Source organism: Choristoneura fumiferana, chromosome Z (genome assembly GCF_025370935.1).
Source record: "Choristoneura fumiferana chromosome Z, NRCan_CFum_1, whole genome shotgun sequence".
NCBI classification, from domain to species: domain Eukaryota; kingdom Metazoa; phylum Arthropoda; class Insecta; order Lepidoptera; family Tortricidae; genus Choristoneura; species Choristoneura fumiferana.
In genome coordinates, this window is record NC_133472.1 from 15,781,192 (window position 1) to 15,807,676 (window position 26,485).

The window sequence follows — 26,485 nt, forward strand, 5'->3', positions numbered from 1 at the left end:
ACAGAATCAAAATTATTGCAAATTAGCTAAACAGTTTTGCAAATTACTTAGTCTGTGCTATAGTATAGTACAATCAAGGGCAAAGATATCGACACGGCCAAAGTTACAAAAATATGTATACACGACTTTATGCACTTAACATAAGGCCGTGTATACATATTTTTGCAACTTTGGCCGTGTCGGTATCTTTGCCCTAGACTGTACAGTCGCCATCAGACAACTCGGAGTGGCCAAGGAGTTCAAAAATATAGGCACATGCACTTTATTATTAAGGTATTCGAGTTCATGTTTCGATATCTTTGATCACCTTGGGCGCTCCGAAATATCTGATGGCGACTGTACCTACAACTCTCTCAAAGGAATAAGTCTAACTACCAAACCAATGAACCTGTACCTATTTAGAATTTTGTCGAAACTTTCAACATGCTGTTAACGGATGCTATTTCGAAAACCGCCCATATGTCTGTGATAACCATAAACACTGGTTCCGCTTCAAAAACAAGGTTTAATTTTTTTTTAAAGAAAATACTTATACAATTTTTTACCGATTGTACCAGCATTGTCATCAAACCTAAATACTTACCCCCTTATTCATAAAACTTAACAAGCCTATGTTAACTAACAAATGCTTTGTCCCTTTCTAACAAATACAAATGTCGAAGTGACAGATAAGGACAAACGAATTTTAGCGGCATTTTAACTAAAATAGGTTTGATTGTCGTTTATGAATAAGGGGGTTATAATACATAGGTGAGTATAACAAAATTCAAGTCAATACGGCCTCTGAAAATTGTAATAAAATAAATAAAATTCGACTTCGAAGGTTTGACCCTAGTATAAAAAATATATACCTACCATAGTTTGGTTTGGTTCGACCAAACTTCTGTCTACTTAAAAAACCTGCCATTAACATTACTGGCTGCGAAAAATGCAATCACAAAAATTCGAACGTTAAAAAGTTCCTCGCGGAAGAAAAGTTTATATCCGGCACTAAGCTCACTATTTATAAGTAGTGGTTAAATCTTAAAACTGTTATTATATTTTCAGGTACATTTGTTTAAAAATTGTATTATTTTTAATATATCAGTTGTTGTAGAGTTATCACTAAAATAAAAATAAAATAAAAAGTTCTCAGTTTGACTTTATTGATTAAACTTCCCGGGCGACGTTGCAACAGCGCATGCTCGAAAAGCGCTCGAAAATTCGCGACTACGGCAGCAGGAGGTGAGCATTTCTAAATCTTGTTGTAATATCTTAATATTTTCTAAAATTGCTTGTGTATAAACACAAGTACATTTTTGACAATATAACTTATTTTCTGATGTAAGTAAAATATTGTATGTAACTTCATTGGTTCTTGGCTAAACCTTAGTGCACATTGATTTTGCCGGTATAGATTTTGAAATTGCGCAATTCAATATTGTTAACTACGTATCCGCTGAAAATAGTGTATTCGATATTTCTTAATTATTTATACTAAAATACCTACCTTCCGTTTAATATCGGGATGCTTAGGATTAGGACGTGCGTAGAAAAGTATAAGTAGGTAAGTCTGCCACCATTACTGAATTACACACGTATAAGTAAATATGAAATATCTTTATCTGCTTATTGTTAAGACGTTTTCTTCTGGTGACATTACTATTCACCATCACTTATTCGGTTAAATATAATCTCGCGATAATTTTACAGAAGATAATTGCATTTTTGAGATTTCTTTAGTTTAGGTATATTTTTTCTGTACCGAACTTCACTTTGACGTCACCATGTGAAATGCGGAAATTTGAATTTGTTATTATTTAGTATTAAGACTACCTTAACTATACTTTAATTCAGAGAATTTAGCAAAAATGATAACTTATATTTGCATTCAATATTCAAGCGGGGCGTGTAAAGCACAAGTGTCTCCGCGTCGTTATACGTGTGGCTTGCGATTATTCTATTTTGAATCATACGGTCTCAAATGCATCTACTTACGCTTTTAGCTCAGATCACATCCACTAAATTTAGACAATGCACCAGACTTTGCAGTGGCAACCTAAGTTGTAACGTTATTTAATTGATATCTATTCAAAAACAATCAATCAAAGCAATTTGGCACTTGCGCAGTTACCTTATTTAAAAGTAACGTGTACCTAATCAAGTAATCTTTTACGCTAACAATATAACGTTAGATAACTTTCAATTTGATACATAATTATTATACCAGCTGTAACTACTTTCGTTAACATTCATTCATACATACAATATTTACCAAACTAAGCTCTCTATATTCATTAAACATCGTCTTTAGGTCCCTGATTGATATCGAGCTGTTGAGTGCTTAAAAAATAATATGGGTAAGGAGAAGACTCATATTAACATAGTGGTGATCGGCCACGTCGACTCCGGCAAGTCAACCACCACCGGACACCTCATTTATAAATGCGGTGGCATTGATAAACGTACTATTGAGAAATTCGAAAAGGAGGCCCAAGAAATGGGCAAGGGATCCTTCAAGTATGCTTGGGTACGTTATTTTTAGCCTGTCAAAGGCAGCTTAATTTTTATTTATTTGCATAAATAAGGATGTCTAAATTACTATGCACCTACTTATCAAACTTTACCTACGTGACTGAAAAATAATATTATTGACTTTTAATGAATGAATTGCTTGCCTATTATAGGTGTTAGACAAGTTAAAAGCAGAGCGTGAGCGTGGTATCACGATCGATATCGCGCTGTGGAAATTTGAGACTGCAAAGTACTATGTGACGATCATTGATGCACCTGGGCACAGAGACTTCATCAAAAATATGATTACGGGAACCTCTCAGGTAATATACAAAAACACCAATGTGTACCTACGGATAACTCATTCAGTCATTCTCGTATTTTAATGAGAAACGAAACATTTGCAGGCGGATTGTGCGGTTTTGATAGTAGCGGCTGGCACGGGCGAGTTCGAGGCAGGTATCAGCAAGAACGGGCAGACGCGAGAGCACGCACTCTTGGCTTTCACTCTTGGAGTTAAGCAGCTGGTTGTTGGCGTAAACAAGATGGATTCCACTGAGCCACCTTACCAGGAGGCTCGTTATGAGGAAATTAAGAAAGAGGTTTCCTCTTACATCAAGAAAATTGGTTAGTGTAAAGAAAGATACCTACCACATAATACGATATGGTAACGTTGTATTAGGTTTATTTACTTAATACCTAATGGACCTTAACTTGTTTATTTTTAAGCCTTTTTGTGCAACAGTACAATTTAACTAAATAGGTACTTACTTAACTTATTGTATAAAAGAAATATCCTTTCGAGGATAGCGAGTATTGCGGAAATCATTCACTGGTACAAAAATAGCACACTCAATGTCGATTGTCGACAATGCCGTTACATTCACTTTAACCTCGATTTGAAATGGTATATTTTAACCGTAATTAATTAATTACAGCGAATTTCGACCTATCGCTTTTCGTCACATTACCTAACCTAAGTTTAATGAATTATTTATAGAATATTTAGGCATGTTTGCATTGTTTGATAAATTTATCATTGTAATGGGGAGACTTGTTTGTGCGGCAGGCTACAACCCGGCGACCGTGGCGTTCGTGCCGATCTCAGGCTGGCACGGCGACAACATGCTCGAGCCGTCCGACAAAATGCCCTGGTTCAAGGGGTGGACCATTGATCGCAAGGAGGGCAAAGTAGAGGGAAAGTCTCTTATCGAGGTATGTTCTTTGCTCTCTAAACATTCCTGACATCGAAATAAAATCTAATACGACAAAGCACAAAAATATGCGACTCAATTTGATTCGTAAGAATCAGATTGGCTACTACGAAACTCGCAAATCGAAGTTCGTATCGCACCGTCCCTTTCGCTCGCGTATTTAATGACGTAAGCGTCGGCGGGACGGCAACATACGATGTTCGAGTTTTGCACTTCATGGTATAGGGCCAGGGAGTGAAATTTGAGTGCAGAATACGGAGTTTGTTTTGTATGCCTACCTACAGACGGACGGAAGAACGGACAACAAAGGGATCCTATAAGGGCGGTTTTAGACTCGCATTTTTTTCTGCGCGTATACGGTCGTTTTAGGGTTCCGTAGTCAACTAGGAACCCTTATAGTTTCGCCATGTCTATCCGTCTGTCTGTCTGTCCGCGGCTAATCTCAGAGACCGTTTTAGTCCATTCAGGATAACATTGGACTCTAGAAAGTCACAGAAGAGGTTCTAAACATTTTTTGTGAAGTACCTACTTAGCTAGTAGGTAATAATGATGATGATGATGATGATGATGAATAAAAGAAGTAATAAGATGAAGTCATAATTTTGTTTACTTTGTAAGTGATAGGTGTACGTAACGTACCTACATAATAACACAACATTAATACGTAATTTGCTACATAATATTAATTCGATTTAAAACATTTTTATTTAACATAAGTAATTTAAACTTCTCCTTGCTATATTAAGGCTGTATATTGTTAAGCTTATGGATTTTTAACTTTTATATTTTTAGTTTAATTTCTAGTCACAGGCTCGCGACGTCGAAGTTCCCAAGGCGATCCCATAGAGCTTATGGGAACGGAAGCAATACCATGCCCTCGGTACCGCTCTGCTTTCAGAGCATGACATGAGTGCGTGTGAGCTAACTTTGGGGGCGTCAGACGTGAGGCTTGCCTTCGGAATCCAAAAGCTTAATAGTTACTTGACCTGAAATGTAAATTTCAGATTTTTTATTTTCTATTTATTTTTTATTTATGACGGTGGAAGCAGTCTGCACTTTCACTGAACGTAGATAATAGTTAGTGTTTAGTTTTGTAACTAAAGGACCCTATATTAGTATTATTATCCCTGTATTAGTATTATTATTTTTATGTTTTTTTTTATTTTATTGTATACTGTAGTTTTTAAGAAAAAAATATTTTTTCGATACACATAAAAATACATAATAGCAATAACATAATCATATACTTACAAAAATAAAAACAAGAAGTTTTTAAGTATTTTGAAAAAATTACTTTCTGCCAAGTTTCTTGCGGCGGCGCATTCTTCTTGGCAATGATGGTCTTTCCGAAAGCGCTGGTTGGTACCTATTTACTGAATAAATGATTTGAGATTAGATTTTGATTCGAAATTTAGAAAATTACTCGATTTTTTCGTAATCTTCTTGGGCGTGTCCGATACGCTCTTTGCCGGTTTTTGGCATACGCTATTACACGCGTGGATTAAGCCGAATGCCGCCTATTCCTGCCTGTGAACGATCGAAGATTAGGTATCTGAGTAGGTCTCTCGTCACTCATTGTTTATTCGTCTTGTTCACTGTGTCCCTATGTTCCTAAGTCCAATTCTGTAACTTGTCTCATTCTTAATAAGTCTTATTCATTTTTCTTATTCGTTCGTTATTCTTTTTATAACAATCAATCAATCAATTCAATCAAGTCAATTTTTTTTTTATGTTTGGTATCAAAAATACACGCTGTATATATGCGTCGACTTGAGAATCTCCTCCGCAAATTATTTAAATAGGAGAAAATAAACTTTAAATTAAATAAAACCATTTTACATAAAAACCTAGCATTATGACAAGCGGACATTGTACGAAAAGGGTTTGTAGAACATAAGTAGTGGACAATATAGGAAACATACATTGTGGGTAACCTACTATAAATATTATAAATGTGAAAGTTTGTAAGTGAGTGAGTGAGTGAGTGAGTATGTTTGTTACTTCTTCACGCTGAAACGGCTGGACGGATTTGGATGAAATTTGGCGAAAAGTTAGTTTATAACCTGGATTAAAACATAGAATACTTTTTATCCCAATATTCCCACGGGATAGGGATAAAATCTCTAAATAACTACCGCTGGGCTTAGTCATAAAATTTGGTGTGTAGGTAATTGGGCATCTGGAATAACTCGTAGACTACTTTTTGATCCGATATTCCCACGGGATACCTAGGGATAAAATGTTGAAATAACAACCGCTAGGCTTAGAGCCATGAAATTTAGTATGTAGGTAGCTGGACCTCTGGAATAACACATCGGCTACTTTTTATCCCGATATTCCCACGGGATAGGGGTAAAATCTTGAAATAATAACCGCTGGGCTTACGAGTCATGAAATTTGGTATGTAGGTAGCTGGATGTCCAGAAAAACACATAGACGACTTTTTGACCCGATATTCCCACGGGATACCTAGGGATAAAATGTCGAAATAATAACCGCTGAGCTTAGAGCCATGAAATTTGGTATGTAGATAGCTGGACCTCTGGAATAACACATCGGCTACTTTTTATCCCGATATTCCCACGGGATAGGGATAAAATCTCGAAATAATAACCGCTGGGCTTAAGAGTCATGAAATTTGGTATATAGGTAGCCGGACGTCTGGAATAACACATTCGGTACTTTTTATCCCAATATTCCCACGGGAGTTTTGTAACTAAGAGACCCCATACATCCCTGTATTATTATTATTATTATTATGTTGTAATTTTAGCTTTAAATGTAGTTTTTATGTATTTTATTTATAATTATTTTATTTTGAAAAAATTACTGCCAAGTTTCTTGCGGCGCATTCTTCTTGGCAATGATGGTCTTTCCGAAAGCGCTGGTAGTTTAAAAAATTACGTGTAAAAGTGCCCATTGCGGCCTATTTACTGAATAAATTATTGAATTTGAATTTAGATAGTGAAATTTTTTGAAATTTCAGCACTGGGTTTATAGTCTTGAATTTTGTACAGTTATTCACAACACAACCTCAATAAAGACCACGGTGTAAATTTGGAAATTTCCAGGAGAATCTTGTAAAATCCTGAAAATTTCAATTGCAACTACCCGACCGAATGGTTTACGCGTGCGAAGCTGCGGGTAAAAGCTAGTTAGACATATAAGCGGACAATATAGGAAGCCGGCTATTTTTGGAAGTGGACATAATAAGAAGCGAACATTTTAGCAAAGATTCGACAACCTTAAAAGAAATATTTTAAGTTGTCCTAATTTCTATGTATGGAAGGGACCCCTGCAATTGTTTGCAAATCAGAGTCAAAATTAAACGAATGTGAATAAGCTTAAACTTTTTATTAATGCTCTGGTACTGTCTGGGGGGTACAATCATCGCAACACGATGAAAAAAGGAATAAATTACTGTGCCCCGCCCGAGCATCCTTCGTAAAAACTACGTAAGCTAGTAAGTAATTCTTTGTATGGCAGGCTCTGGACGCTATCCAGCCGCCGTCGCGGCCCACGGAGAAGCCGCTGCGGCTGCCGCTGCAGGATGTGTACAAGATCGGTGGCATCGGCACAGTGCCTGTCGGCCGCGTCGAGACCGGTATCCTCAAACCCGGTAAGACTGACCACTGACTTCCTATGTATTTCTTATGATATCGTACCGACCTTTTATCTCATTTGTTTTTAGTTTAATTCTGTATTCGTCACTCATTCACACTTCACAGCTGATATTCCGGAACTTGGAACGCGCTGTTTGTCGCTAAATCAAGTACCAGTATAGGTAGTCATTCACGATGACGCGTGCCGTGGTTCTTATTACAATATCATTAATGTCTAATTTTGACAAAATCACGCGTCTTCGAGGATGGCACTCGGTATACGAGTAAGTATTTATAAATTAGTAGACAAGAGTTACGGAGAGGTACTTGTTTATAGGCATGGTGGTGGTGTTCGCGCCTGCGGCCATTACTACGGAGGTGAAGTCGGTGGAGATGCACCACGAGGCGCTGCAGGAGGCTGTGCCCGGCGATAACGTTGGCTTCAACGTCAAGGTATACTTGCCCTAACATTTTCAATAAAAATAACGTTATTTATCGTGCCCGAATTAGTTGAACAATAGAATGTCGGATTTTATGGTGTCTGTCAATCGTACTCGCATTAATTATCTAGTTCCTAAAAGATAACGTCTCTGAAACGTTTCTAGCGATTTTATTGCAAAGCGTATACCTACCCCGAGGGTAGTCTTATTTAAACGTGGAATAGTAGATTGATAACCAAGGGTGGAAAGTGACCCATTTCACCTGGTAGACGGAGAGCGGACTGCAAAGTTTCGTACCTACTTGATACCGCGATTAAACGCACAATGGTTTCCCATAAAACTGATGCTGAGTCCGGATTTGATAGTCTGCCACGGCGGAACTTGCCGATAGTACCAAAAAATAGTCACTTCCGGTGCGAAAAAAGGGGCGTCATTTAACCCATCTGATACTGAAATAATAGTCATGGCATCAGTTAGGAATTTACTGGTAGATACAGAAAAGCGAAATACGTCAGTATTTTTTTTTGCCGGAAGTGCTCGGCAGACGCTTTCAAAGGTGACCACCAAAACCCCTAAATATACCCATCTGATACCAGCATGAAACCAATTCCAGTCGGTAGGTATGAACCTTCATTTCCGATATATATAAGTCTGCCAAAGCTGTTTCTGCCGAAACACCTTGACATACGAGATTATGTGAGCAACCCACGGAATAGAAAAAACTAGTGGAAATTTCAAGCAGCCGCTTCGCGTTTGCTACTAGTATGCGGAGTTCCACAAGTTATAGGTCACCGGGTCAGTTCGCCAGAAATGCTTCCGAGTGATGGTTGTGAGAGCTAAGAAGAAAAAAACTTAAAACTAAGAGAAATATGCCTTTCTGTGCCATTTTAGAATGTAAAAACGATGTCCGAACCAAAAATATCACCCAAGGTGGCATTTCATATCATCGGCAAGGAGTATTTCATTTTAATGTAATAAATTTTATAATAATGTCATATGGAAGGGATATATTCCTCCCACATCTTATATCGGTTACCGTAGTCAGGTTTTAACTCCAAACCTCCTACAAATAATTTTGTCGATCCCTGAAAATAGTATTTTATTATCTTCATTCACAACACGCTTCTAAATCGCGTAATATATCTTTGGCAGCCGTTTAGATTCACTTGAACTCTAATTTCAGTAAACTACGGAGAAATTGGAACACTTTCCTTAATTTCTATGAAACAGAAGTACATAGATCGAACAATTTTTTGATATTTTATGGATTTTGAGTGTTGAAAGGTAATGTAATCTTAATCATTGCAAATATTCATGCATTTTTGTGTATGACCAAAATTAGGATGTGGGTTGACATTATCCCATGGCCTTATTAGAGTTTAACTGCGCGGGAGCTATTCTTCCCATGGCCCGGTAAATTGTCTTGTCGTGTCATAAAAACTCGCGTAAGTAATAAAACTGTTTTTGTGTTCAACCTAGAGCGAATTCATGTACCTAGCTGTAAAATCTCCTTTTAAAGACTTTCCCTGAAGAATAAGAGGTGGGAGGAATATATATCCCTTCGCCTGATCAAGAATATAATAAGACAAAATCGAGTATGACAGTTAATTACTTAGACAGGCGATGGGATAACTGTAACCCACTTTTTTATTTCTGGTTTAAGGGAACATCTCCGACTTTCGTAAATACATTTTTTACAAGGCGTTAAATACGGTTGTAACAGTATATAAAGTACGTATGAAGACACGCTAGTTCTAAGGGGCCTGGTAAAGGGTTAAGTAGCTAACTTAAACTGCAACAGTCGGGACCCATTTGAATTGTGACTTGAGGTTGAACGCCGAACGCAGAAGTTTGACCTTTATTACTTATTTATAAATTCCCTCTCTTTCTTTCACATTTCACGAATGACTTCCCTCTTTCTTAACCTAACCACAGACCTAACTAAAGAAAGAGATGGAATATGTTCGTGACGTAATAAAGATCAAATTTCTTGTTTCAAACGGATGTTCGGGGTTCAACCTCCAGTGTTGTATATAAGCTCCTTGGTCACGACGTACGTCTAGATAAGATAGCCATGCCGAAACGTGAAAAAAAAAGTTTCATTTACGTAACTCAATTATCTTCGACTCCGTGGCTAATCGAAAAATTAAAGAAAATTACTTTCCAACCTAGAGATGAAAACGCAATTTTCCACCCGGCTATCTACCCATGAAAATTATTCCGAACAGGAGAGATAAAAAAAAAATCTTACCATAAGGTTAGGAAAACAGGGGATGATTGATTGTTCAGTCACTGATTGTACTGTATGACCAGGCATAACTTTTTACAGACTAGCCCGATTCTCATAATTCTTTTTTATTGAATAGGGTATACCTTGAAGTTGGTATTATTAAAATTTCGAAAAAAATACCCCAAGGGTGGAAAAAAACCTACGAACACAAAAAAGTCAGGAATACGGTATTTGACAACTCCTGATTTTGCCATATTATTATGAAAATATAGATATACAGATAGTGTTGTAGCGAATAGAAAATTTAAATCAGTTGAAAATTGGATTTATAGTGATTTTTTGAAAAATCTATATACCTGTCTCTTTCTCAAACGCTTTTCTCTATGCAGCAATTGTATGGCGGTACTGGCGTGTGACGTCACATGCCAGTATGTCTTTCTGTCTAATCTTGAATTTCAAACCTTTATAACTTTGTTATTTATTTAATCGTATGGCATTTTATAAATATAGGCATACCTAAAATATACCTAATAACGTATATAACTTTGTTATTTGTAAAGGTAGCTTAAAAAAAAATCTATTCGATAAGAGGCATTGTGTAGATTTAATTTATAAAACATATACAAAATAGTCAAATACCGTATTGTAGCTGCGATATATAAAAATGGAAACTCTCCTAAGTGTGTCCTGCACTGAGCTACGCATACCTACGCGTCATTTAATTTTGACTGACATTTATTTAGCAAGTTTAGTGAGCTCACGTCCAATTTTCGCATTTTTGATTATGAACAGCTCTAAATTAGGTACCATGCGTGTGTTATGAAGTGGTGCAGGAGCAATGCAAAATTTAACCCTTTAGTGGGTAACGGCAAGATATTTGCCGTCATACGACTCAGATATTTTATTTTTTTCTCAATGAACGTGTTGTTAGTTAATATAACTTTTGGTTCGCATAAGAGAACATACTCGTACCAATTTACGAAAAAAAGAATAGCAGATAAACGTTATTCCAACCCATGTTAAATGATGATTCTTAGGCCTGAACTTAGATTTTTAACTATTCCTTACAATTGAACAAAAATGTTTGTAAATAAAATTTTGTTTGCTGGATTTATCCGATAGTCACAATTCTCTACTTTCAGAGACAAGATTGGCGATATAAAGTTTAAAGAAAAAAAATCTGTTATTTGATAGTTTTAAAAAATGAAGACGGCAATATATTTGCCACTATCCGTTAAGTGTCTGGTGTTTATTAAAGGAAAGGGTGGGTTAGGCTACAATTGTTATTGATTTATATATGGAGCAATAGCTTAATTCAATACTTTAAATTTGCCTTTTACCTTTATTGCTGAATTAGCCGTGTTAGTTAGAAATGACAACGGAAGTAAAAAATGGTTTTTAATTTATTTATTTTAGATACGTCGTGCCACCCGTAGTTCCCCCGGCAAACTGACATGACGGTCTTGTCACTTAATGCCCTTGGCTGATAGCGGCAAACATATTGCCGTCTCATAATTCGGAAACCCTGCAATAATATATACATTTCTCTTTCTCAAAAATCATAAAAAAAATCATTCATGCTGTGCGTATCGTTAAAGTTCTCGATTCATTGCTTTAAAAAAATAATGGTCAAAGGGTTAAAATGTCCAGGGATCACTTTCCACTCATAAGTAGTCGAAAAATTATTTTTATTTTCAAAAATGTTCAAATACATTATCAGTTAGAGATGGTTAGTATTATGCAAAATCAAATCTGTGGTCTATGGCTCACATAATGTAAATGACAGTTTCCTCACCCCTCTTCATATTTTCTTCTTTCCTGTATTGCCCAAACAATAGGTACAAACAGTCTTTATATTTTTCACGATTTTTAAAGTCAAAGTCAAAGTATTTTATTTCTTAAACATGGGTCTCTATTGTTTCCCATAAAATTTAAACTCCGATTTTAACAATCCATAACGTTATTCATCATAATTTTTGCAAGTCATATTATCTTAAGTCATAACATTAAACATTATAAAGTGAAGTTCCGATTTTCGCAGGCCCTTCTTAACCGTGGTCCGGTTGTGTAGTCCGGCCAGCCGGACTGTGGAAATTTATTTTTTCCGTGATACGGTTAACCGCTCCAAGGAAAAGAAATAATTTTCAGCTGTCCGGTCAACCGGACCATGGAAAATCTTAACCACTTGTAATAAATGCAGAATGTAAGCACATTTGAAACTGTAGAATGAATGAAAATTATTGCTTTCCGCATAACGTTCACAATATCTTGCGTATGTGCTTGACTAACATTTTCACAAACATTTGGTGCCTCTGTTAGGATCTCCCAAGTACCAGCTGCCAAATGCGCGCCGCACACACGAGTGTTTTGTGGTATATAAAAGTTCAAGTCACACAGTAAGCGTACCCTTACCATGTCGGGTATCATTAATAAAGGCGTATTAGGACACCCGATAAATATACAATGATTTATATTTTCGTACGCTCGTACCAGACTCATTTTCATACAACGTCAACCACTAATCTATGAACGTCAATAACAAAGTTGAGTGAACAAGGACATTATTGACAATAATAGCTGTATTGTGTCGTTTAGGCCTCGGGACAATTTAACCATTACACGTTATGTCGATTGTATATTTTGGCAGTGTACTTTTGTGCCACAGGATCATTATGAGGCAATAAACTAGTTTATAATAATTGTTATAAGGTCTTTTTTCGCAGGTCATAATGATTGATAGTCACCTGATAAGTTAGTCATAACATTTAACGTCATAATGTTAAATTCAATAAAAACACTCATAATAATTATAAGAATGAATTCAATTATTTATCAGAAAAATGAAATACATAATATTTTAACTACCGAATGTATACCTAACTGTAGTTGTATGCATAACAATAAAAGTTCATAACAAACAATTTTTATAGGAACATCGAGGATCAAAAATCATTTGTGAAGCAATAGTATCCGGGCTGCTATAAAAAAAAACCTAACACCTACCCTTCTAAACCTAACCTATCCGAGTCGCTTCTGCTCCGAACCGTCTTGCTCGCTCGCTTCGCTCGCTCGCACAAATCAAATTGTTTTCAACAAAATTTCTATTAGTCATACCATGGCCTACCAATCCCTACAAGCTATGTTTAATACAAAAAAAACAGCAATAGATGGCACTACCATTAACATTTCTAAATTATAAAATGTGAATAAGCCGAATTAAGTAGAAATATTAAGATTAAAATAAAGACTAGCATATTTTATAAACACAACTTCACATCAACCTTAATTCAACTCCTTATTTGAAGATAAGAAACACCATAAAAATAATTTGAGAATACGAAAGTATAGGCTACATGTGGCTACATTTCAGCTATGAGGCTTTTGTAGTGTTTTTGGCCCTTTTACCTCGACTTCTCTTCTACGTCTTGGCGCTTCGTCTTGGTCATTGGTTGTTTCAGTGTAAATAGTGTCTATTAGATCAATACGTATCGTGTTATTTGTGTTCTGTCTATTGGAATTAAACTTGAAAATATTAGGGTGAACCATTTCTGTACTATGTATCTATATGTTCTATCATATATTGTCGTAGTTAATGATTACTTTCAAATGTATGCCTTAAAAATTATATATGCCTATCAATATTACTCTTTGGCTTATGAATATTTATTAGAAACTTTGAATAATAATAGTTATTAATTTAATTTTGGTGATTATAGAATTTAATATTATATGCCATTAGTATTAGAGCTAATAAGCATTATACCTACTGAACAAAAATTATGACTAATGATAATTATATGGATATTAATTTCTGACCATCGAAATTCGGAACAAAAAATGTATAAGAAACAAAGGGATCCCGTTAAACATAGGTATAACTGTATACAGTGGTAAAAGAAAATATTGTAGTCTCACCATGTTTTGCCAATTGGCGTACAAAAATAATTTAAAATAAGAGAGATTAAAAGAACAAAATATCAGATAAAACTTTACAAGAAAAAAAAACATTATTACTTAAATTGAATAACAAAATTTAATAAATAAAACAGGATTAAATTATATCTTAATAAGTCACTCATTAAAAGAAAATGTCATTATACTATTTTACATGTCAAGAAATCATGAATTGAATAGTAACAATTGTCAACAAATAATTTACATAACTCATTTTTAAATTGTTGAACTTGTAAGGCTTTTTATATGACTCGGGATCTTATTCTTATCTTTAGTGTGAATAATATAAGATACAATAGTTTAATGTCAACTGCTCATCACCTTTTCGAAAGATTGCTTTTTCCGATGCAGAGGTTCATTATTCAAGAGTCCTGGTGCTTCACCACCCGTTCCATTTCACCATGTGCATTACGAGGAGCACAAATTGCTTAGGAACTGTGATAAAATAATTGAAATTAAACCCGTCAAATACTTGTTATTAAGTAGTACCTAACTCAGGTGGTCAACTGTGGTCTTCACTTGTCATTATCATTAGTTCCACTTTATCAAATGATGATATTCAAGAGCAATATTTGAAGAGTTCCTTTGATTTCCTTAGGATCCAATCATCACATCCTGATTTTGTGCCTTTGGGACTCAATTAGAGGTATTCCTATACCTACAAACGATTTTTTTTTCAATCGGTTCATAAATGACGGAGTGGGCGAATATTCAGCGTTTTTGCAGCGTTTTTTTGTCATTGGTGTCTTCGCAGGTGTTATTAAAAGAAGTAATGTGCCCAGGGTTGTTTTTTTATGAAAGTCTAAAAATTAAAATTCTTGTGACTTGTCTTTCCGTTGTGTTATATAAACGTGGGACGCCTAATGACTTTTGACCGCGCGGTCAAAACGCTCGAATATTTGCCAAAATTACAACCGAATTGATAACTTAAAAAACAAGCTGTCATTATCAATATACTTATGACACATCATTGAAACGTTACATGTAAGAAATGATCCGTCTGAACGCCAGTTGTCTATGAAATGGGGAATCTGACATTGCATCACGCGAGCCAACCAAGCCCTGCTTTGTTTCTGAATTTTAACCAATCAACAAGCACATGTTGCAGCCTTGAAATTGATTCGTATTTGAATCATAAGTCGTTTTGGTTTTAGGTTTTGATGAAAGTTATATAATTCATCAAAGGTTTTAGGTATGGCCACTTTTTTTGTGGAATTGGTTCCGAGTTACGCTTCCTGTCTTTACTCGTAGGAAAAAAATTAAACCACCGAAAAAACTGAAAAGCAAAAAATAATAATCCTTTTTTGTTTAACCTTAATCTAGGTACCAGTTTGAAGTCGGTGCCTCAGCACTAGCAAGGAGGAGTGGACCTATAGTGGTCTACTTGATGGACTTCTATCACTTCTCCTGGCTCGTGCTGAGGCACCGACTTCAAACTGGTACAGTGACCTGCATTAATATCTGCCACAGCGTCTTTAAGACGTGAGTTATCCGCTACAACATCATTTAATAACAGCCTTATTCATAAAAAGTTACGAGCCTCCTTGAAGGATGATTTCATAAACGTCTGTTTGCGCTAAACATTTGAAAATCAAACACATTCAAAATGTTTCCAGTGTTCGAAATTTTTAAAAATTACCACTGACAGAACTTATGAGCTCACTAAGTATTAAGTATTATTTTGCCATTTTGGCTACGGAACCCCAAAAAAAATGGTATGGAGCCGTGGCACCCCATTGCCTTACGACATGGATGAGTGAAATGCCTGCGAACTGTCGTTGCACAGTCGCCGAAGTATTGTTATAAATATCGATGTCATAATAATAGATCAAGGTTGTTGACTGTATTGCAACAGTTAGTTAATAAAAGAGTGAGGGGCTGTTTCACCATCCATTGATTAGCGTTAACCGACGGTTAAATGTGATGCCGTCTCCGTCTATTCGAAAAAACAAATAGAGACGGCATCACACCTAACCGCCAGTTATCTTTGTCATCCTACTATTCCCACTAATATTATAAATGAAACAGCCCCTTAGTGTAACATACAAAAGTGAAGGTGTGCACGTGTGTTGCAGAACGTGTCCGTGAAGGAGCTGAGGCGCGGCTATGTGGCCGGCGACTCCAAGAACGCGCCGCCCAAAGGCGCTGCTGACTTTACTGCACAGGTTATTGCACTTTCTCAAGTCTTGCAAACATGGAGATCCAAATTGATTACGAAATACCTTTGAGCTGCATGTTATACCTCTACTCTACAAATTCACATAAAAATCCATCTCGATGGTCCCCGCATTTTTCCAACCAGGCATGTTGTCCCCGGTTGAATCCTAAAGATTTTAGTAGCTTATAATGTATTGTTATTCATTTCCAATTTTGCACCGTTCGTTCAATTCCCCGTTCGTCTAGCCTATTCTGCACTGGTATTTATAGAAGACGGGCCCAAGAGAGGATTTTAGGATTTAGTCAAGCGCGGCAAGGTTTACATAATATGGGGGTTCCATTCTGTATTCGTAACTAATTTTTTATTCGTCTTGTTCACTATCTGTCCCTAAGTCCAATTCTATAACTTATTGTCTCATCCTACCATCCTACTAATATTATAAATGCGAAAGTTTGTGTGTGTGTGTGTGTGTATGTTTGTTACTCCTTCACGCTAAAATGGTTCCACGGATTTAGATGAAATTTGGTACGTAGATAGCTGGACATCTGAAATAACACATAGGCTACTTTTTATCCCGATATTCCCACGGGATAGGGATAAAGTCTTGAAATAACAACCGCTGGGCGTAGTCGTAAAAATTGGTAGGTACGTAGATAGCTGCACGTCTTGAATAACACATAGGCTACTTTTTATCTTAAATTAGCCTCGAGAATTCTCGAAACTCGAGAAAAAAAGAAAGTCGAGAAACCAGAAACCCTAGTAAATATGAGGCCGTCTTTTGAGCACCTGTCTTTTTTTAAACTAGGTACCCAGGTCATAAACTGCTATTATTTTGCACACAACTGTGTGCATAATTTTACTTTACTGTTCATTTCTAATTTGTATTTGGCATTCCTAATGAGTAAATACTTATTACCTAATAATTATAAATAGATAAGTATAATGGAATTTTGAAAGTCATAAGATTGCCTTCTGGTGATTATAGAAACTTGCTTTTAATATTGTTGGCATGTCTTAATTGCTTTTTTACTACCGACGTAATTAAAGTTACCTAAACTTGATTTCGAACAAATTAAATTATCAAAAATATTCGTAGTTAACGAGTGTCTACTTTGAAAACTTAATTTAATACCTATTTGCTAAAAGCATTTTTTACTTAAGTCCAGTTCTGTCACAAAAATGGATTACTTACCTACCGTTCATAATTTACTTGGAACAAACTTGAAATATTGCTGCTTCAATCCAACCATAACGTACTTTGCCTTTTAAAGAAGACGGGCCCAAGAGAGGATTTTAGGATTTAGTCAAGCGCGGCAAGGTTTATATAATATGGGGTTCCATTCTGTATTCGTAACTAATTTTTTATTCGTCTTGTTCACTATCTGTCCCTAAGTCCAATTCTATAACTTATTGTCTCATCCTACCATCCTACTAATATTATAAATGCGAAAGTTTGTGTGTGTGTGTGTGTGTGTGTGTATGTTTGTTACTCCTTCACGCTAAAATGGTTCCACGGATTTAGATGAAATTTGGTACGTAGATAGCTGGACATCTGAAATAACACATAGGCTACTTTTTATCCCGATATTCCCACGGGATAGGGATAAAGTCTTGAAATAACAACCGCTGGGCGTAGTCGTAAAAATTGGTAGGTACGTAGATAGCTGCACGTCTTGAATAACACATAGGCTACTTTTTATCTTAAATTAGCCTCGAGAATTCTCGAAACTCGAGAAAAAAAGAAAGTCGAGAAACCAGAAACCCTAGTAAATATGAGGCCGTCTTTTGAGCACCTGTCTTTTTTTAAACTAGGTACCCAGGTCATAAACTGCTATTATTTTGCACACAACTGTGTGCATAATTTTACTTTACTGTTCATTTCTAATTTGTATTTGGCATTCCTAATGAGTAAATACTTATTACCTAATAATTATAAATAGATAAGTATAATGGAATTTTGAAAGTCATAAGATTGCCTTCTGGTGATTATAGAAACTTGCTTTTAATATTGTTGGCATGTCTTAATTGCTTTTTTACTACCGACGTAATTAAAGTTACCTAAACTTGATTTCGAACAAATTAAATTATCAAAAATATTCGTAGTTAACGAGTGTCTACTTTGAAAACTTAATTTAATACCTATTTGCTAAAAGCATTTTTTACTTAAGTCCAGTTCTGTCACAAAAATGGATTACTTACCTACCGTTCATAATTTACTTGGAACAAACTTGAAATATTGCTGCTTCAATCCAACCATAACGTACTTTGCCTTTTAAAGAAGACGGGCCCAAGAGAGGATTTTAGGATTTAGTCAAGCGCGGCAAGGTTTATATAATATGGGGGTTCCATTCTGTATTCGTAACTAATTTTTTATTCGTCTTGTTCACTATCTGTCCCTAAGTCCAATTCTATAACTTATTGTCTCATCCTACCATCCTACTAATATTATAAATGCGAAAGTTTGTGTGTGTGTGTGTGTGTGTGTATGTTTGTTACTCCTTCACGCTAAAATGGTTCCACGGATTTAGATGAAATTTGGTACGTAGATAGCTGGACATCTGAAATAACACATAGGCTACTTTTTATCCCGATATTCCCACGGGATAGGGATAAAGTCTTGAAATAACAACCGCTGGGCGTAGTCGTAAAAATTGGTAGGTACGTAGATAGCTGCACGTCTTGAATAACACATAGGCTACTTTTTATCTTAAATTAGCCTCGAGAATTCTCGAAACTCGAGAAAAAAAGAAAGTCGAGAAACCAGAAACCCTAGTAAATATGAGGCCGTCTTTTGAGCACCTGCCTTTTTTTAAACTAGGTACCCAGGTCATAAACTGCTATTATTTTGCACACAACTGTGTGCATAATTTTACTTTACTGTTCATTTCTAATTTGTATTTGGCATTCCTAATGAGTAAATACTTATTACCTAATAATTATAAATAGATAAGTATAATGGAATTTTGAAAGTCATAAGATTGCCTTCTGGTGATTATAGAAACTTGCTTTTAATATTGTTGGCATGTCTTAATTGCTTTTTTACTACCGACGTAATTAAAGTTACCTAAACTTGATTTCGAACAAATTAAATTATCAAAAATATTCGTAGTTAACGAGTGTCTACTTTGAAAACTTAATTTAATACCTATTTGCTAAAAGCATTTTTTACTTAAGTCCAGTTCTGTCACAAAAATGGATTACTTACCTACCGTTCATAATTTACTTGGAACAAACTTGAAATATTGCTGCTTCAATCCAACCATAACGTACTTTGCCTTGTCAAATATGCCTGTGAACAATATTTAATATATTGTTATAGCTGCAACGGATTTATGACCACGTGCTACAATTTGTCTACTTACAGATTTACAAAAACAAACAAATAAGTATAGAAACGGAATTTTGCAAAATGCAGTCTTTCATAATGTTATCGTTATCTTCAAAGATCAGTTTTAGATTGGCACATAATCTTCGTAGTAAACTTAGGAAAGAGCATGATAATTTGCTTGTCGTAGGTTGATTAGTATTGCACTGCGCCTTGTCTAGGTATAGTATGGACCAAGTGATTAATAAGGGTATTATTCGTAATGCAAATGAAGGTTGATACACTTCATTTAATTAAAACTATTTGTATCTCTATGGTTTAGCTCCTTAGAGTTATCGAGACAATGACGGACTTATTGAAATGAAGAAAATAAGGAAATAATAGCTCAAAATGATGTTTTTCTTTACAGGTGAGATTTATTTTAGGTATTATTTAACCTCAGATGTTACGCCACATACGTCTGGTGTGAAAGAAATGTTTATTTTTTAATAAAATTCCTGTTTCTTTACAGAGCAACGCAATTTGGTTATTATTTCACCAACGGTGTTTAGTGTTTTTTTTATATATATATTATATCATGGGACACTTCACACCAATTGACCTAGTCCCAAACTAAGCAAAGCTTGTACTATGGATACTAGCCGTTGCCTAGTAAACATAATTATATAGATAAATACATATTTAAATACATATTGAACATCCAAGACCCGAGAACAAACATTCGTATTATTCATACCTACAAATATCTGCCCCGGCCGGGAATCGAACCCGGAACCTCAAGCTTCGAAGTTAGCTTCTCTAACCACTTGGCTATCCGGTCGTCATTTAAAAACACATTATATTTATTATCTAAATTTTATTATTTATCACATTATCCGGACATTATGAATATTGCTATATGATCGTTGGGTAATTTGGTTAAAACTGTTTTTGGGCAACTGAAGTCTGATTCATTCGCTGAGTGCAGCGAGGAGAAGCGTGTTAGGTTCAACTGCGACCAAAACAAGCACGAGCCGAGCGAGCGAAACGAGCGTGTCGCGCGCGGCATCGGCCGGCAAGAGCCAGAATTGAATCCAACCATACAGACTTCCTTTACAGATTTAGATAGATATTTAATTATATTGGCAAATGCATCTATAAAACGAAGGAATTGTATGCCAAAAATATATAACAGTACCTAATGAAGCATATATTTTTATTACTCTGTCCAACTCTGTGCCTGTCTGTGATAGACATTATTCATAACGCCAGGTCATTATGAAAAATAACCGATTTATCACTTGGTCCACAACATAGGTATATAAGACTGACAGTTACAGATGGTAACAGGGTCAATAACCACTCATGACCATGGCCCATTGTTTAGATATAAGTAGATCAACCTCCAGTTTGTATAAATAACGTCGCATGCAGGTGATCGTGCTAAACCACCCGGGCCAGATAAGCAACGGATACACGCCGGTGCTGGACTGCCACACCGCGCATATCGCCTGCAAGTTTGCCGAGATCAAGGAGAAATGTGACCGTCGTACAGGTATTCACTTAACCAACTTCAGAACGTACCTACCTGACTGATATGGTAATATTATTATTATCCGCGATGGGATTACTGTTATCCTCATGTTTATACTTTCCAGCAATATCTATAGGTAGTGCAATTTTGTTCGTACCGACAGTTAGAACTATATTTTGATACGTTTGACAATGAGTACCTATACATATGCCTAAATAAGATACATTTCATCCGCGATAGAATTGGTAGGTATCGTATTATCTCATCTCATCAAGTTCTTATTTCGTTTCATTTTGTGTTCGCCTATGATGACCACCACTGACACGTGATATCACTAACACTGAGTCGAAATATTTACGTAAAGGAGTAAGTAGGTATGACACCCGTTACATGAAGTGTTTATAACGGGAAGTACAGTCAACGTCATAAATAAGTAATAATTTCTGTACCTTGTTGCTTTCAGTCGTTACACAATTTCGTATGGCTTATCAAACATGACGTTAAAGTGATTAACTGACAGGGTACAAAAGTGATCACTTATTTATTATGTTGACTGTACCTGTGTCTAGGTATCAGTAATTAAGAAGATAATTTATCTTCTATCGAACGAACACTAAGCCATAAGCCTGCCTGCTACGATTGTTGCGGGGAAAGTACCTACCTATGAGTCGTTACATAGCTAGTAGCTAGCTATATTAGATATAAAATATCGCGGGCGTGAGGTCTCCAAAACAACATTGTTTGTTTGTCACTTCAGTTGAATATTTACTAAAGCCACGAAAATTAATTTTCACTTCTCATGCTCGTAAAGTTCGTGTTTATGTTGTATCTAGGCGACATAAAATGAATGACTTTTCATGCTGTAGTGCATAAAATAAAATCTTCGTCTAAAACCAATCTAAAACCAACTTAAGACCAGGCGTTAATAGCCAGAAACAAAAAAGTTTCTAAGTACATATTTTTTAAAATAATTTTTAATTTATATTAAACTAAAAAACAATCAAACCAATCCTAATAAGTAAATCAATAAAATTAAAAAATATATTATAATAATGCATAAAAAATAAAAGGTTCATAGAAAGGGAATTATTGTTTCCACTGATGCTATTTCATTTCCTCGCAATCTATGTGAAAAGCAGTGTGTAAAACTCGATCATTAAACCCTTTTTCCCCTCGACGTGTCTATCCACCCTTGCCGTAGGTACCGGCTCGGTTGGCTATATGAATGTCTTGGGTAAAATGGCTCGTTTTAAGCTCTTGTCGTACAATCTACTAATGTACTTACCTAATGCAATAAATGGTCTGTTTTTGTGCGTTATAGGCAAAACCACGGAATTAAACCCTAAATCTATAAAGTCTGGCGATGCGGCGATCGTGAATCTGGTACCTACTAAGGCGCTGTGCGTGGAGTCGTTCCAGGAGTTCCCGCCGCTCGGCCGCTTCGCTGTGCGCGACATGCGCCAGACGGTCGCCGTCGGCGTTATCAAGGTGCGTGGATCCACTTTCTTAATTCTTATACTTACTGTCACTAACTTTGCTGTAATGTATGACCGAAACTCGAATACGAATAGTGTAGTGCCAGCTATAGGACCGTCATGATTTTAACAATATCATTCCTTATTGCCTATTCAATTAAAAATTTTAATGCTTATTTACCTGTTAAAAATCATATTATTATACGCGCTGCTCCGAGATGCACTGTTCCGAGACGTAGCTACAAGCAACAAAAAAAATGTTTCTTTTGGTTAATTTATATTTTTCCCAAATGTATCACATAAACAAGAATATTTTTGTGTCATTGTCAACTCCATGGTTCGCTTTCGTCTTCTTACCTCGCTCTTTTGTGATCCTTAACAGGAGGGCTACTACGCAACTCGAAATTCGAAGTTCATATCGTATACCGTCCCTCTCGCTCTCGCATTAAATAGTATAAGTGTCAGAGGGACCGCACGACACGAACTTCGAGTTTCGAGTTTGTAGTAACCCGGCAGGTTCCCTGTCCGGAAGCAATGTGCAGCGTTCTTTTGACACGTCCGGCGTCCCCATAGTAATCAATGATAAAGTAATGTAATATATATCCCCAATGTTATGTGCCCACAGTTATTTTCATTGGTTATCTAAATGTGGTTCAAGAATCCGCCAAATATGTTAAGTATTAATTTTTTTGACGATAACCAAAATAAAATGAAAAACAAGGACAGCCTATTGTATGAATTGCTGATCAACCAGGGAACAGTTTCAATTCATTCGAAAATAATTTGATGAAGCGAGTTAACGAACTAAAACCTTTTCATCAGGTTAGGTAGGTAAACAGAGACATTTTATTTATGATGAAAGAGATTACTATCTTCTTTAATTGTTTATGACGATTGAGTACATTCGAGTGAATGTCAATGTCATGTCATGTCGTGTGAGTTATTTGTTGTGGTTAGAATTATTATATAACTAAGAAATTACATAAATAATCCAGAGACAATCACCTCTGCAAATCCTGCAACGTTTTTTTTAGCGTTGCACGCAGACCTAAGAATGGACAAATGGCAACACATTAACGTAATATCCTGACGTCTAAAGATTGTTTACAAGTAAGAACATTGACCCAGCCACCTGTTTAGGGTTGGCACAGAGTAGTTTTTGGTATGAATGTTTAAAAGGTTATAACTTGAAAACGGTAACATATATCTCCATAGTTTCTATGGGGGAAATATAGTGCTAAGGTTGAACTATCTGTCAGTTCCGCAAAGGTCCCTCGTCGAAATCCACCCTGTATAATACATAATAAAATTTATTATTTATCGAAAGAACAACTACATTATTTACATCACTGGCCATATATGAGGCACATTTGCTTCATGGACGTATCAGTATATCGTATGTGCCTCATGTGACATGGAACCTGATAAAAATCCTCAAACGAAACAATGTTTGATGTAATCTACCTATTTACAGATATTTATAGTTGGCCCTAGATGTTATTTATTATTCCGTTAACCCTTTAGTGGGTAACGGCAAGATATTTGCCGTCATACGACTCAGATATTTTATTTTTTTCTCAATGAACGTGTTGTTAGTTAATATAACTTTTGGTTCGCATAAGAGAACATACTCGTACCAATTTACGAAAAAAAGAATAGCAGATAAACGTTATTCCAACCCATGTTAAATGATGATTCTTAGGCCTGAACTTAGATTTTTAACTATTCCTTACAATTGAACAAAAATGTTTGTAAATAAAATTTTGTTTGCTGGATTTATCCAATAGTCACAATTCTCTACTTTCAGAGACAAGATTGGCGATATAAAGTTTAAAGAAAAAAAATCTGTTATTTGATAATTTTAAAAAATGAAGATGGCTATATATTTGCCACTATCCGTTAAGTGTCTGGTGTTTATTAAAGGAAAGGGTGGGTTAGGCTACAATTGTTATTGATTTATATAAGGAGCAATAGCTTAATTCAATACTTCAAATGGCCCGATATGCTCTTGCCCGGTTATTTATTTGAAAGAATTCAGTTTTAAGTTAAATAAAGGTTTTAATTATTTCTTATCATCTATTGGTTTTTAATTTATTTATTTTAGATACGTCGTGCCACCCGTAGTTCCCCCGGCAAACTGACATGACGGTCTTGTCACTTAATGCCCTTGGCTGATAGCGGCAAACATATTGCCGTCTCATAATTCGGAAACCCTGCAATGATATATACATTTCTCTTTCTCAAAAATCATAAAAAAAATCATTCATGCTGTGCGTATCGTTAAAGTTCTCGATTCATTGCTTTAAAAAAATAATGGTCAAAGGGTTAATGTCAGCCTCATTTGTTGCAGAGCGTGAACTTTAAAGACGTGACAACCGGTAAAATCACCAAGGCTGCCGAAAAGGCCCAGAAGAAGAAATAACCATGGAGCACATTTAATACAGTAATGCAGCCGGCAACCATCGTCCGCTGCGTAGCATCTGGTTCTGCAGTGCCCTCGTCTTCGGTTCTGGTTCTGATCACGCGATCACCCCTTCCTTTTTCGCCGCCTACGCCTACTTGCGAATCCCCCGTAGCCTCCCCTTGCGATAGGAGCTTCTTCACTGGTCACGTCTCGCTCACCCCTGACTTATGCATTTATGATAGCACGATATTATTAAAGTTAATTCGTTTTAGTTACGCCTACATGTTAAGTTTATATATTTGTGATTATTTTAGTCGTAAGCTACTTGCAAAGTTTGAGTTTCCATATTTAAAAGCTCGTTACGTTTTATTTTTCCATCGCAAAGAGTTTAGAAGGAAAAGCAATAAAATTGAGGTTGAATTTTTAAACCACCTCACAACAGGAATTTCGTTTATCGGTATAAGTTATTTAAGTGCAAACTTTCTTTAAACGTATACACTTTTCATTTATTATATTAAGCACTCTCTTCACAAATTCGGCTAGTTCCTGTGGAAACTTCAAGGATACGGTTTCTTCTGGCCAATCACCAGAAAATATAGAGGTGTGTTAGTTAGCTATCCAGGTATTTATTAAACAATGTAAACGTTTTATCCACATGATTGTTTATTTGAAATGTACTAATTATATGAATTTCAGTGAAATTTCCAGTTAACGTTAAATGTTAGGTATTTAATTAAATTCTATTTTGGTTTGCGAGATGCAATAATAATTAGGTGATATTTGTATCACAATTAACAAGCAAGGGTAAGTTGATTGAAAATATGTTCCCCATAGTTATGAATATTAGCTGAAATAGCATTTCACCTTACGAAGCGTTAAACGCTTCTCAAGCAATATTGTCAACTTTGTAAGATTTAGATAATGATGTTAATCTCTGTTGTTAAGTCTAGTATCCGCTACGTTGGCACACCAACTGCGCTCCACTCCATGCACCCGCAAGTGCTGGTGCAACTGACAGGGAACGTGAACTATATCAACTGATACTGCCTGTGCCTGTAGCAGCTTCCGATGCGCGGAGCACAGTCGATGCGCGAAAATGGTGATACTCTGCTATAGTTATATAAAATGTCAGATTATCAGTTACTAAATTGTGTGTTGTATAGGGTTTAAATATTCAAAGCAATAAATCCGTTTCGTTATTATTATCAAATTCTATGATAGCAGTTTTTCAACTTCTTAAATACAAATAATTACTACACTGTAACTCATTAAGCTAATGAAACTTTGTAATGTTTTCAATAATTTTGTAAAGACCTTTGATCCCGATAAACCATTAAAGAAGCTACTGGTATGAGAAGTTTTTTACTATCACTTCCACAGCCGCGGGAGACAGACCTTTGCTTCACCTCGCTGTTTCACCTGGGTGAAGCACGGGGTATGCACTAGTCCCCGTGCTCCAACTGACAATGACAGTAAAGAAATTACTTGAAGTACAACAGAGTGCTTTAGTCGTTGATTACGATATTTAACCCTTTACCAGGCCAAGGGATATATTCCACCCACATCTTATATCGGTAACCGTAGTCAGGTTTTAACTCCAAACCACCTACAATATATTTTGTCAATCCCTGAAAATATTATTTTATGATCTTCATTCACAACACGCTTCTAAATTGC

General features: G+C 35.9%; 1 protein-coding gene across 2 annotated transcripts; it reads left to right on the top strand.

The window, feature by feature from the left end:
* The first annotated feature begins 1,118 nt into the window (after positions 1–1,118).
* On the top strand, positions 1,119–26,159 carry LOC141429343 (elongation factor 1-alpha-like). Of its 2 annotated transcripts, none has more exons than XM_074089633.1 (11): positions 1,119–1,224; positions 2,294–2,509; positions 2,667–2,816; positions 2,901–3,120; positions 3,563–3,708; positions 7,194–7,326; positions 7,647–7,762; positions 16,009–16,098; positions 20,830–20,950; positions 22,251–22,417; positions 24,755–26,159. In XM_074089633.1, exons 2-11 carry the CDS (start codon positions 2,336–2,338, stop codon positions 24,824–24,826), a joined length of 1,389 nt encoding a protein of 462 aa, XP_073945734.1. In that variant the 5' UTR covers positions 1,119–1,224; positions 2,294–2,335; the 3' UTR covers positions 24,827–26,159. The 2 variants fall into 2 exon arrangements, with proteins under 2 accessions (XP_073945734.1, XP_073945739.1); XM_074089638.1 differs by lacking the exon at positions 1,119–1,224 and adding an exon at positions 1,232–1,323.
* The last annotated feature ends 326 nt before the right edge of the window (positions 26,160–26,485 follow it).